A 13,646-nucleotide genomic window follows, 5' to 3' on the forward strand; every position below is an offset into this window, starting at 1 on the left:
CTGCAGTAGGTGTGTTATTTTCCTGTCTCTATGAGCCAATGTAAAGCAGTTCAGAATCTATTCCGTTTTAGACCACACAGTCGAAAGTAATTCCTTCGTCAATAGATTCCACAAAACTTTGGAATATTTTGTCTAATATAATTATAGCTTGCCTAGTTCCCTACACTGTTGTAAATCTACATTGATTTTCAGTCAAGTTTTGAAGTTGAGTATATGGTACAGCGAGGATGGTAAATCCTCTGAAACGTGCACGACAGCAAAATATTAGCACAAAACTAAACTCTCAATTTACTACTAAAGGAAGCTAATACAAAAACAATAAAATCCCATACTACAGTAATTTAATTTTTATTCACAATATGTTCTTAGCAAGCCACATTATCGGAAACAGTTTTAGAGAATAATGTAACGTTTGGAAAATCTATCATTCGCATCTCCCATTGTGAAGAAGATAAGAGTCATCAGTTGGTGATCTTTCGGACGAACTCGTTGAGTGCAGGAAACTATCAGGTCTTCCTTTTACATAGGAATGTTCTCGTGCCAGAAGTTCATGCGCCCCTGGTCTGTGTTCTGCCTCAGCTCGTAGTCCGCCGTGATGTGCAAGTAGTTTGTCGACGACACACTGAAAGGCTCCCACACGACGCTGTCGTTAGCGTAGTTTGGATCTCTGAAACATTACACTAGTCTCACTATCATAAACTGATTAGCACATAGCTTCGTTCAACAAAACTCAATTCTGAGAGGAAAAGAGTTGCAGAAATGTAATCAGAAATAATATCTTTCAGGTGAAGTGTGTATACTACGAAATTGTACTTCTCCATTCATATATCGTTCTTTTTTCCATTCATTACATGCATAACATGTATAGAGAAGTAAACCTGTGTCTGTGACACGAACTGTAAATTAAATTTTGACGACGTAGTCTACAGAGAGCAGCGACCTGATTTTATACAAGGGTTGACTGAAAAGTAATGCCTCCACATTCGTAGCTCTTCAACAGTTGGCAGCATTGGTATGCGGCAGGTACTGGCTTGTTCCGTAGCCTCTTCTCTACAGCTCCAGTTGGTGGGAAGACTTAGCATTGAACGACTGTGTTGTTACAGTGTAAAGTATGGAACCTTGAGCAGACGGTCGGTTAGTGCGATTTAAGCAACGTGCAGTCATTGAATTCTTGACAGCAGGAGGTGTCACCCCAAAGGAGATTCGTCAGAGAATGAAAGCAGTTTATGTTAGTTGTGTTTATGTGAATACTGTGCGTCCTTCAAAGATGTTGAGGCGGGAATATATGACCTGCGTGACGAACAAAGAGTTGGACGGCCTGTGACAGCAACCACCGAGTTTCACAAGCAAAATGTTGACAGATTGATTCAGGACGTTTGTCGTATCACTCATAAATTGCAAGCACAATCGGCATTTCACAAGAACGTGTGGTTTAGTTATTGCTTTGCTTGGCTATCGAAAGATCTGTGCACGATGGGTACCCCAGATGCTGACTCCTGAAATGAAAGCGCACAGACTCGAAATTTGCCAGGAACTTCTCTTGCGTTACGATAATGAAGGTGACGTCTTTCTCCATTCAGTTGTGACAGGAGACGAAACATCATTATGCTTCTGATGAAGACATTACCAGCAGCTATGTCATCCGGTCGTGAAAGCCTTCATTCTATGAACGCATGAAGATGTTTTTACTATACAGACATAAAGCTCTATAAAGAAAAGACTAGAAAATTTCAAGTAACTGCGAAACAGTTTTCGTAAAGTATAAATGACATTTCAAACTGCTAGCAGTAGTAGACACGCTACGCTAGTTGTGGAGCAACTTTTAACTGTTAGAAGCTTGCCGCTACATTTGCACTCGTTAATCTGTGAATAACCACATCCCTTCTCAAATACTTTAAGTGCACTATTTGGAAACCGATTTCCTCTCAAAATTCAGAATATATGGCGTGAATATTAAACTAGAATTAAATAGATAGATTTCGGTAACTACGTGGGTAATCCCAAAAGTAAGGTCTCCTATTTTTTGTAAGTACATAGACCTGCTTATTTCTACAATGGTTTACATCAGATTACAGCTTTAACATTTAGCTATTTTTCGACATAATCACCATTTTTGTCGATGCATTTTTGTAGAAGCTGTGGCAGTTTTTGTATGCTCAAGTCATACCAGCTAGCCGCCATGCTGTTCAGAAAGTTATGAACCTTTTTCTTCACCTCGTCGTCGGAGCTGAATCACTTTCCGGCCAAGGGTTCTTTTAACCTAGGGAACAGGTGATAGTCACTGGGCGCCAAATCAGGAATATAGTGTGAATGGGTGATTATGTTCCACTAAAACTGTTGCAGGAGAGCAACAGTTTGCCGAGCGATGTGTGGGCGAGCGTTGTCATTGAGAATGTGTACGCCCTTGCTCAACATTCCTCTTCTCCGGTTCTGAATTGACCGTTTGAGTTTTCCCAGAGTCTCACAGTACCTTTCAGCGTTCATTGTGGTCTCAGCGATTCAGCTCCGACGACGATATGAAAGGAGGGGTTCATAACATTCTGAGCAGCATGGCGGCTAGCTGGTACGACACGAGCATACAAAAACTGCCACAGCGTCTACAAAAATGCATCGACAGAAATGATGATTGTGTCGAAAAATAGCTAAATGTTAATGCTGTAAACTGATGTAATCCATTGTAGAAATAAACAGGTCTATGTACTTACAAAAAATAGGAGACCTTACTTTCGGGATTACCCTCGTATTACGAAAGTCGACAGTGTTTGAACTTGCATTTGTTCAACAGGGTTCATCAAAGCAACACTCATCTTTCAGCTACATACTAGTGGACATGGTTTTATGGGTTTGGTTTTTTTCACGTCTTTGGTGTAAACATACCCATATTTGATGAAACTGCTCCAGCTGTTCACCATTCTTTGGGTAAGGTCGCCTTCTACCGTCCCTGGTTCCCATTCTACAGCACTGTCGTTTCTGTGGAAGATGAACGCTAATTCTGCTGCGTGTGGACTACCTACAAAAGAAATTTGAAGCATTGACATTTCTATATATCTTACCAAGCAATTGAATCTTAGTACTTTAAATTTTGTTTTAATTTACATGAAATGACATTGTAATTGCTCATCGTTGGATCCATTTAAGAAGAGTATCTAGCATTTACAACCATCTATAACACGGCAATGGAAGGTGGTACCAAGAAAAACTGCTGACTAGTTCATCACAATAATGAGAATGATTCCTGTTACACACACTCACACTCTCTCTCTCTCTCTCTCTCTCTCTCTCTCTCTCACACACACACACACACACACACACACACACATACACACACACACTCACACAAGCACTCATGCACAGAAAGTCAGTATATCCACTCTCAAAAAAATGTGTATCATGTCTCACAAAATTTGTACTAAAATGAGAGCTAAAATAACAGTTCAGACACACAAGGCTTCATTATACCATACATTGAAACGCCAAAGATACTGATACAGGCATGCGTATTCAAATACAAGGACATGTAAACAGGCAGAAGATGGCACTGCAGTCGGCAACGCCTATATGAGACAAGTGTCTGGAGCAGTTGTTAGATCGGTTACTGCTGCTACAGTGACAGGTTAACAACATTTAAGTGAGTTTGAACGTTATAGTAGGCGCACCAGTGGTAGGACACAGCATGTCCTAGGTGGCGATGAAGTGGGGATTTTCCCGTACACCATTTCATGAGTGTACCTTGAATATCAGGAATCCGGTAAAACGTCAAATCTCCGACATTGCAACAACGATACCAGTGACGACTGAAGAGATTCGTTCAACGTTGCAGAAGTGCAACCCTTCCACAAATTGCTGCAGATTTCAATGGTGGGCCATCAGCAAGTGTCAGTGTGCGAATCATTCAACGAAACATGATCGATATGGGCATTCATAGCCAAAGGCCCACTCGTGTACCCTTGGTGACTGACGACATAAAGCTTTACGCCTGGTCTGGGCCCGTCAACACCGACAGTGGCCTTTTGATGACTGGAAACTTGTTGCCTGGACGGACGAGTGTCGTTTCAAATTGTAGTGAGCGGATGGACGTCATGAATCCATGGACCCTGCACGTCAGCAGGGGACTGTTAAGGCTGGTGCAGGCTCTGCTGTCGTGTGGGATGTGTGCACTTGGAGTGATATAGGACCCCTAATACGTCTAGATACGACTCTGACAGGTGACACATACGTACGCATCGTGTCTGATCACCTGCGTCCATTCATGTCCATTGTGCATTCCAACGGACTTTGGCAATTCCAGCAGGACAATGCGACACCCCATAAATCCAGATTTGCTACACAGTGGCTCCAGGAACACTCTTCTGAGTTTAAACACTTATGCTGGCCACCAGACTCCCCAGACATGAACATTATTGATCATGTCTGAGATGCCCTGCAACCTGCAGTTCAGAAAAAGTCTCTACTGCTTCGTACCCAGATTTATGGACAGCCCTGCTCAATTCATGGTGTCATTTCCCTACAGCTCTACTTCAAACATTATTCGAGTCCATGCCACGTCGCGTTGTGGCACTTTTGCGTGCTCGCGGGGGCCATATACGATATTAGGCAGATGTACCGGGTTCTTTGGCTCTTTAGTGTAACTGTACCGCGGAAAAGTGGCTGATTCTAGGTGGTAACAATAGATCCCATGGTGATTATTCACCGACACGTCTTTGTCTTGGAATATCATTCATTGGGGTAGAGTTGTCTTCAGTGATGAGTCGCGCTGAGAAATGAGCGCCGATGACCAGCGAAGAGATGTCTGGAGACGCCCAGTACAACAGTGGGATACCAACCTGGCTACTGCCATCTAAGCGGTCTAATGGCCGGGAGTGATGGTCTGAGGTGTCATTTATTTCCATAGCAGGACCACCTTGGTTATTATCAACAGCACCCTTACAACACATTGGTACGTATATTCCAACAACCTCATTTTGTTGCACTTCAGGCCAAACCATTCTGGGATTGCATTTCACCAAAATAATGTCCGCCCGCAAACGGCAAGAGATTGTAGTGCTTGTCGTTGTGCTTGGAAAACCCTACCTTGGACAGCATATTCACCTAATCTCTACCCAACTGCGAATATTTGGATAATTATGGTCAGGGCCCTCCAACGATCTCGGAATTTTGACGATCTAACTCGCCAATTGGGCAAAATTTGGCGCAGTATTTCTCAGGAAAACGCCCAACAACTCTGTCAGTCCATTTAAAACCTCATAGCTGCTTGCATAAGGGCCAGAGGTGAACCAACACATTATTGACTTCCTTAATTTGTGAAGCTCTTTCTGGTAGATAAATGATACAATATTTCTGAAATTGTAATCATTTGTTTCTCTGTACACGTACATCACAACTATCGATTTCTGGCCCATTCGGATAAGTCCTTCGTGGTACAACATTTCTTTTTTTTTTTTTTTTTTTTGTCTTCGAATATATCTCAGAAGAAGTGTTTGGAACTCTATATGCCTGTTACCGTGTCCATGATTGGACTTTTACGAGCAACCACGCTGAAAGAGGCGTGAAGTGACTCATAATATGAAAGGTGTTGCACTCTAAAGTGGTTGTGGTTGTTGTAGTAGTCTTCAGTCCAGAAACTGGTTTGATGCAGCTCTCCATGCTACTCTATCCTGTGCAAGCTTCTTCATCTCCCAGTACCTACTGCAACCTACATCCTTCTGAATCTGCTTAGTGTATTCGTCTCTTCGTCTCCCTCTACGATTTTTACATTCAACACTGCCCTCCAGTACTAAATTGGTGATCCCTTGATGTCTCCTACCAACCGATCCCTCCTTCTAGTCAAGTTATGCCACAAATTTCTCTTCTCCCCAATTCAATTCAATACCTCCTCATTAGTTATGTGATCTACCCATTTAATCTTCAGCATTCTTCTGTAGTACCACATTTCAAAAGCTTCTTTTCTCTTCTTGTCCAAACTATTTATCGTCCACGTTTCACTTCCATACATGGCTACACTCCATACAAATACTTTCAGAAACGACTTCCTGATTAGTAAATCTATACTTGATGTTAACAAATTTCTCTTCTTGAAAAACGCTTTCCTTGCCATTGCTAGTCTACATTTTATATCGTTTCTACTTCGACCATCATCAGTTATTTTTCTCCCAAAATAGCAAAACTCATTTACTACTTTAAGCGTCTCGTTTCCTAATCTAATACCCTCAGCATTACCCGATTTAATTCGACAACATTCCATTATTCCCGGTTTTCTTTTGTTGATGTTCATCTTTTTTCTTCCTTTCAAGACACTATCCAAGGTGCTCTTCCAAGTCCTTTGCTGTCTCTGACAGAATTACAATGTCATCGGCGAACCTCGAAGTTTTTATTTCTTCTGCATGGATTTTAATACCTACTCCGAATTATTCATTTGTTTCCTTTACTGCTTGCTCAATATACAGATTGAATAACATCGGGGATAGTCTACAACCCTGTCTCTCTCCCTTCATAATCACTGCTTCCTTTTCATGCCCCTCGACTCTTATAACCGCCATCTGGTTTCTGCACAAATTGTAAATAGCCTTTTTCTCCCTCTATTTTACCCCTGCCACCTTCAGAATTTTAAAGAGAGTACTCCAGTTAACATTGTCAATGACTTTCTCTAAGTCTACAAATGCCAGAAAAGTAGGTTTGCCTTTCCCTAATCTATCTTCTAAAATAAGTCGTAGGGTCAGTATTGCCTCACGTGTTCCATCATTTCTACGGAATCCAAACTGATCTTCCCCGAGGTCAGCTTCTACCAGTTTTTCCATTCGTCTGTAAAGAATTCGTGTTTGTATTTTGCAGGCGTCGCTTATTAAACAGATAGTTCGATAATATTCAGATCTGTCAACCCCTGCTTCCTTCGGGATTGGAATTATTATATTCTTTTTGAAGTCTGAGGGCATTTCGCCTGTCTCATACATCTTGCTCACCAGATGGTAGAGTTTTGTCAGGACTAGCTCTCCCAAGGCTATCAGTAGTTGTAATGGAATGCTGTCTATTCCCGAGGCCTTTTTTCGACTTACGTCTTTCAGTGCTCCGTCAAACTCTTCACGCAGTATCGTATCTCCCATATCATCTTCATCTACATCCTCTTCCATTTCCATAATATTGTCTTCAAGTACATAACCCTTGTATAGATCCTCCATATACTCCTTCCCCCCTTCTGCTTTCCCTTCTTTGCTTAGAACTGGGTTTCCATCTGGGCTCTTGATATTCATACAAGTGGTTTCCTTTTCTCCAAAGGTTTCTTTTATTTTCATGTAGGCACGTAGTGAGATATGACTCTACATCCTTTCATTTGTCCTCTTGCCATCCCTGTTTAGCCATTTTACACTTCCTGTCGATCTCATTTTTGGGACGTTTGTACTCCTTTTTGCCTGCTTCATTTACTGCATTTTTGTATTTTCTCCTTCCATCAATTAAATTCAATACATCTTCTGTTACCCAAGGATTTCTACTAGCACTCGTCTTTTTACTTACTTGAGCCTCTGCTGCCTTCACTATTTCATCCCTCAAAGCTGAGCATTCTTCTTCTACTGTATTTCTTTCCCCCATTCTTGTCAATTGTTCCCTTCTGCTCTCCCTGAAACTGTCTACAACCTCTGGTTCTGTCAGTTTATCCAAGTCTCAGCTCCGTAAATTCCAACCTTTTTATAGTTTCTTCATTTTTAATCTGCAGTTCATAACCAATAGATTGTGGTCAGAGTTCACATCTGCCTCTGGAAATGTCTTACAATTTAAAGCCTGGTTCCTAAATCTCTTTCTTACCATTATATAATCTATCTGATACCTTCTATTATCTCCAGGCCTCCTCCATGTCTACAACCTTCTTTCATGGTCCTTGAACCAAGTGTTAGCTATCATTAAGTTATGCTCTGTGCAAAATTCTACCAGGCAACTTCCTCTTTCATTTCTTACCCCCTTCCATATTCACCTACTACGTTTCCTTCTCTTCCTTTTCCTGCTATCGAATTCTACTCACCCACGACTATTAAGTTTTGCCTCCCTTCACTATCTGAATTATTTCCTTTATCTCATCATACATTTCATCAATTTCTTCGTCATCTGCGGAACTAGTGGGCATATAAACTTGTACTACTGTCGTAGGCGTGGGCTTCGTTTCGATTTTGATTACGGTAATGCGTTCACTATGCCGTTTGTAGTAGCTTACCCGCACTCCTATTTTTTTTTATTCATTATTAAACCTACTCCAGCGTTACCTCTATTTGATTTTGTATTTATAACCCTGTATTTACCTGACCAGAAGTAGTCCTCACCCGGAGATCCGAATGGGGGACTATTTTACCTCCAGAATATTTTACCCAAGAGGACGCCAGTGTCATTTAATCATACAGTAAAGCTGCATGCCCTCGGGAAAAATTAAATCTGTAGTTTCCGCTTGCTTTCAGCCATTCGCAGTACCAGCACAGCCAGACCATTTTGGTTAGTGTTACAAGGCCAGAATAGTCAATCGTCCAGACTGCTGCCCCTGCAACTACTGAAAAGGCTGCTGCCCCTCTTCAGGAACCACATGTTTGTCCGGCCTTCAAGAGATACCCCTCCGTTGTGGTTGAACCTATGGTTTGGCTATCTGTATCGCTGAGGCACGCAAGCCCCCCCGCCAACGCCAAGGTTCATAGAGGGGGGGGGGGATTCTAAAGTGGTATTTGGTATAAATAGATTTCAAATGTGAGATTAAATACAACCTCCGACAGAAATTGTGATTTTGCCTTTCTAAGCTGGGATTTGAGTAGGTAGACTGTGAGAGTTCTGGGACAAAGAAAGTCGTCGGTGATGTCATCGTTGAGTCATCGGATTTCCTACCCCCCTTTACATAGGCAAAGGACTCTATGTATAAAATGACAAGAAATTCAAAAACAAGCAGGAAATTCAAAATAGCCCAACTGCACTAAAGTGTCTTTGTCCCACTCACATAATGTCACTGTGGAAGTAGGGCTGTTGTCTTAAGTATAAATTGGCAGAAAATAAAATATTCCAAGATAGTGCATTGCCCTGTTGGTGGAGGTAGATCACTTGTGCAAAATACATAATTGAAGACGGCGACTGGGTTTTTGCCCTGATGTAACTGTGGAAGTAGGTCATGTGTGCTAAGTATAGACTCAAAGATGGTCGACCTGGGATATGGACACAGTCTCTATGATGTCATAATCCAAGATGCTGGGATAAAATGAAGTAACATGTCTGCTGTCCTACTTAACATGTTTTCCCCAAACTATTATTCACTCTGACTTTTATGGCTATTTATAGTAGTCAGGTCACTTACAGAATTCCAGGTTTCTCCACCTGTAATGTCACCATTTAAACAATTGTCACCCTAAATTTAAGTTTGGTAGGAAATGCAAAATGGGCAACACATATGTCACACTACATGTGCTATTTAAATTCGAAAATCGTAAAGCCACTTTCCCCCAAGTTTAAACCACCGCCTTTCTAGCAATACAGTTTGAATCATTATGCCTCCCCACCAGTTCTATAAACTTAATATGATAAGAAAATCCAAGTATGCTGGTTTTCATAACTAGAGCACTTGTCCTAACTTTAAAAATGTCTATCCCACTGATGTAGCCCGTATAGGTGTCGCGTTCATCTTTACTTAGAATAGGATAGAAACAATTGTGTCTTTATTTAACATCACACTGGGCAAAGGCTCTGCTTTTCGCTTCGCCGTTGCCACAAAGTCGACACGAACACTCGCCGGACTGTGTTGGGCAACAGCAGCCACCACTGTGCCGCTATCAGCCAGAGTAGAGGCCAACTGACCACTTTCAGCTGAGAGCCAATATCACCACGAACCTCCACTGCACTCCAAAAGACGTAATGCGGCACCTGAATGCACCAATACAGAGAGGCTGCTTTCTGAGTCTAGGGCAGCTGGCACCACATATGCTATTAGGAAAGCAGGTGGACATCCTTCACCTTGCAGGGTAGGTTGGTCATTGCCCAGGTGAGGATAGTCTTTTAACATATGACGGCAAGATTGCTCTGTGACCGCCATATGCAGAGAGATTGATCGAGTACTATGCGCGAGGGTACTTCTGGTGTCAGTGGGCTATGGCGGCAGATGAGCGACGTGATTGCCTTTGCTAACACCATGACATCACCTTCAGCGGCTCTCCTGGACCCTCCACGACTGGTCAGATGAGTCCCGACTCCAGTTGGTAAGAACTGATGCTAGGGTTCGAGTGGGGTGCAGACTTCGCGAAGCCATGCACCAAAGTTGTCCACAAGACGCTGCGCAAGTTAGTGGTGGCTCCATAATGGTGTGGGCTGTCTTTACGTGGAATGGACTACGTGCTCTGGTCCAACTGAACCGATCATTGACTGAAAATGGTTACGCTCGGCAACCTGGGAGACAGTTTGCAAACATCCATTGACTTCATGCTACTTGATACGTGGGGAGGCGCCGGCGCCAGTTGCTTTCTCCGTTCGATTCACCCAGATCAATTGTTTCCCTCTGGCGTTGCTTATCTTTGCCTCGTTGGCCGGTGGTGGTGCTGATGGGCTGGCGGGCAGACTGGGTTTTGGCTTTGGAACGGCTGGTATGTGTCGCTCCACAGAGGGTGAAACTTGTGTTTGCGTGGAGTTAGCTGGATTTGACCGGTATATGTGTCTCGGAGTGCGGAAGCGGGCCAGTTATTGCAAGTTCTTGAAACGTGACTGGGTCATGGTCTTCTAAACAGGACGCTGAGCAATGTGTTACTCATTTTTACTAGTGGCATAGAACTATGTACCACGTAGCTGTCTACTGAAGAAGTATACATTCAAGCTTTCTAGTTTTGCAATCGGGCCTACCTGTGTTATCACTAGCTTCTACCTTTTCTTATGAGTGTCAATATTGTATTGGAACTGTGACGTACTGGTGTAATAATATTATGCTTTGTATTATCGTTGCCCTTTTAAAACTAGTCTGTTTGTGCTGGGGCAATTTTACATATTTTGAAATTTGAAGTCTACAGTAAATGCTTTTAACCATTTTTAATTTGCCTTTGTCTTGATGTGATCTGTCTTTGCAGAATTTTATCTTACTATATTCTGGGGTTGTTAACATTGTTTCTTTTGGCTGTGGCTGTGTGTTTGTGCTTTTCTGTTGCAGCACTGCAGCGGGCACCTAGTCCATGTCTAAATCGATGTCCGGAGTATGACCTTCAAAACTATAAAGGAAGGAGACTAGTGTTCTGAATTATATCTTACGTGCAGCGGGAGTTGAACTTAGAGAAATACTTGATGGGTTGCAGAAACTGGAAATTATGTGAATCGTCCTCTTCTGCTTGCCCTGGTGACCTATTTAAAAGAATCTTATTTCACCCTTATTGTTCAAGTGTCCCTTGTTAAATGAAACTGATTTTACCTTTTATTATTGAAATGGTTACAGATAGTATAGAAGTTATAAGAAGTTCTTGATTGCAAGTAATTCAATCAGAAAGGTTTTGTGTAATGTACTTTTTGACTTGTGTATCCTGTTCAAAAGAAACTTGTTTCACCTTTATTGTTCAAGTGCCCTTGTTAAATGAATTTGATTTCACCTTTTATTATTGAAGCTCTTATAAGAAGTTCTTGTTTGCACCTAATTCCATTAGAAAGGTATTGTGCAATATATTTTTCTGATTTGTGAATAATAGACACTTGTAGAAAGTTTTTGGGTAAATACTGTGCCCTTTGGGTTAAACTGTTGATCAGTAATAAATTAGTTGTATCTTGCAAGTCCTCTGTAGGTATTATTTCACTTGTCACCGGTTTGCACATAACCAACACGTTTGTAAGACAGTTGTTATACACATACTGAGGAAGTAATATCTTCACTTTAGTCCTACAACACGCAAAGATATTCAAATATCGTTTGGGTTCCATCGAGCCTGTAATTTGGCGGACTTCGAATATCACCTAAAGGTTTAAGACAGGTCTGGTAGGAGAAGTACCTACTTATACGAGAGGCTAGTTTTCAAAGGGGATAGACGTGCCTGCAGCTGCTTTGAAAATTTTGGCAAAGTTTCAGCACTTATTCTGGCAAGTAAAAGTATGATAGAGAACATGGTCGTTAATATCCTATTTTTACAAATTTTCTGAGAGTTTGATTAGCCAAACCGAAACTACCCTGTTTGCTATAAGTGACATTGTATGTTGCATCTGGTGCATCAGCCTCTGCTTAGAAACACTAGGTCAGTGACAAACGAATACGATGCGAATATTTAATTGTTAACAAGCTTATAGTTTTGCTATTTCTATTCGGTAGGTCGTTGGTTCCATATGGGTGATGTCTGTTACTAAGAATGTTTAGGTTGAATGAAGAGAATAGAAAAAGAAATATTAATATTCGTACCAATAACAGTGCGCTCGAAAGGTGTACTTTCTGTTTAGCCCTGTCTTGGCTTCAGTACTTCTGACTTTTCTACATGAATATACCGTACAGTTTTTTGGCAAAGAGCTGTCCTCATTTATTTGGACAACCTAGATTTGACTTGTATAACAAACATACAACAGACTAACGAATAAAATATGTTTAGGGAGACGCACATTGCGTTTAATTATTACAGCTATTTTTGAATTGGTTGTATTGCTCATTGCCCTCCACGAGACAGCGAATTTGTGGACTTTTTGAGGTAAGTGAGCAATGAGCAAACCTGAGACCATTGCAAGCTTTTTCTCTAATTCCGTAATGTTTCAACATACGGTACTGGTTATTTCTATGTAATACTAATTGATAAAAAAGAGAGAGCAACAGAGATTATGAAAGCGAGTTCCTTTCTAACGCAAATTCAAGCACTTGCACGCACTGAAATGCTGTAACGCATAGACGTTTGTAAATTAAGATTTGTTCAAACGTCCATTGCCAACTACGTAAAAATGGTAGGCAGAAAGGAGCTATCAGCCGTTTACCGTAAGTGGTGTTGCCTATATGGGCGCCGCGGTAGTCGAAGAGGTAGTAGAATACTGGCTGGTCGGACAGCTGCGACACGTATCTCACCAGAGAGTCTGTCGGCTCTGCGAAGTGCTGGTCAGTCGCTAGCTGCAACACGCAAAAGTGTTTTACTTTATTTATTTATTTTTAGCTTTCGACAGCAAACATCATACAGCCAACAGTGGTTACAAGAGTACCATATTAACATAACTGCAATTTCCACGGTATAACAACAAAAAAGTTCCATGTACAAACGTAAGTTCTTAATGTAAAATAAAAACACTCAAAGACGAACACCACAGCCGTCAGTAGTTACAATAGCGCCAAGTTAACATTAGTGCAATTTTCACAATAGAACAAGGATAAGAGTGTGAAGTACAATGATAAGTTCACCATATAAATTTAAAAAACCGCAAAAGTACGACCCAGGTTTCGAACTGTGACGGTTCTGTGTAGAAAGACGTCCACATCAACTTATAATCGAAAGTTGGACAACGGCGTCGTTTACAGCGATAAGTTCTTAACGCAAAGTTAAAACACAAAAAGATGTTCCACTTTTCGAACGAGATGGTCCCATTGGAGGACAAGATCCACACAACTTATAGATCAAAGTTGGACATCGGCGTCTTTTAAATAGTTCGCTAGCAGATAATTCTTACACACTGACAGAAAAAATTGCAACATCAACAAACAGTTGCGCGAC

General features: G+C 41.5%; 1 protein-coding gene across 1 annotated transcript in view; it reads right to left on the reverse strand.

The window, feature by feature from the left end:
- Positions 1–324: 324 nt before the first annotated feature.
- Positions 325–13,646, reverse strand: part of LOC126412533 (venom carboxylesterase-6-like) — a 472,566-nt gene continuing 459,244 nt past the window's right edge. The window contains exons 8-10 of the mRNA XM_050082175.1: positions 12,922–13,051; positions 2,878–3,010; positions 325–667 (exon numbers count right to left, since the gene is read on the reverse strand). Coding sequence (XP_049938132.1) covers positions 520–667; positions 2,878–3,010; positions 12,922–13,051 — 411 coding nt within the window. The 3' untranslated portion in view covers positions 325–519. The remainder of the gene's footprint in view (positions 668–2,877; positions 3,011–12,921; positions 13,052–13,646) is intronic.

Source organism: Schistocerca serialis, chromosome 7 (assembly GCF_023864345.2).
Source record: "Schistocerca serialis cubense isolate TAMUIC-IGC-003099 chromosome 7, iqSchSeri2.2, whole genome shotgun sequence".
NCBI lineage: Eukaryota > Metazoa > Arthropoda > Insecta > Orthoptera > Acrididae > Schistocerca > Schistocerca serialis.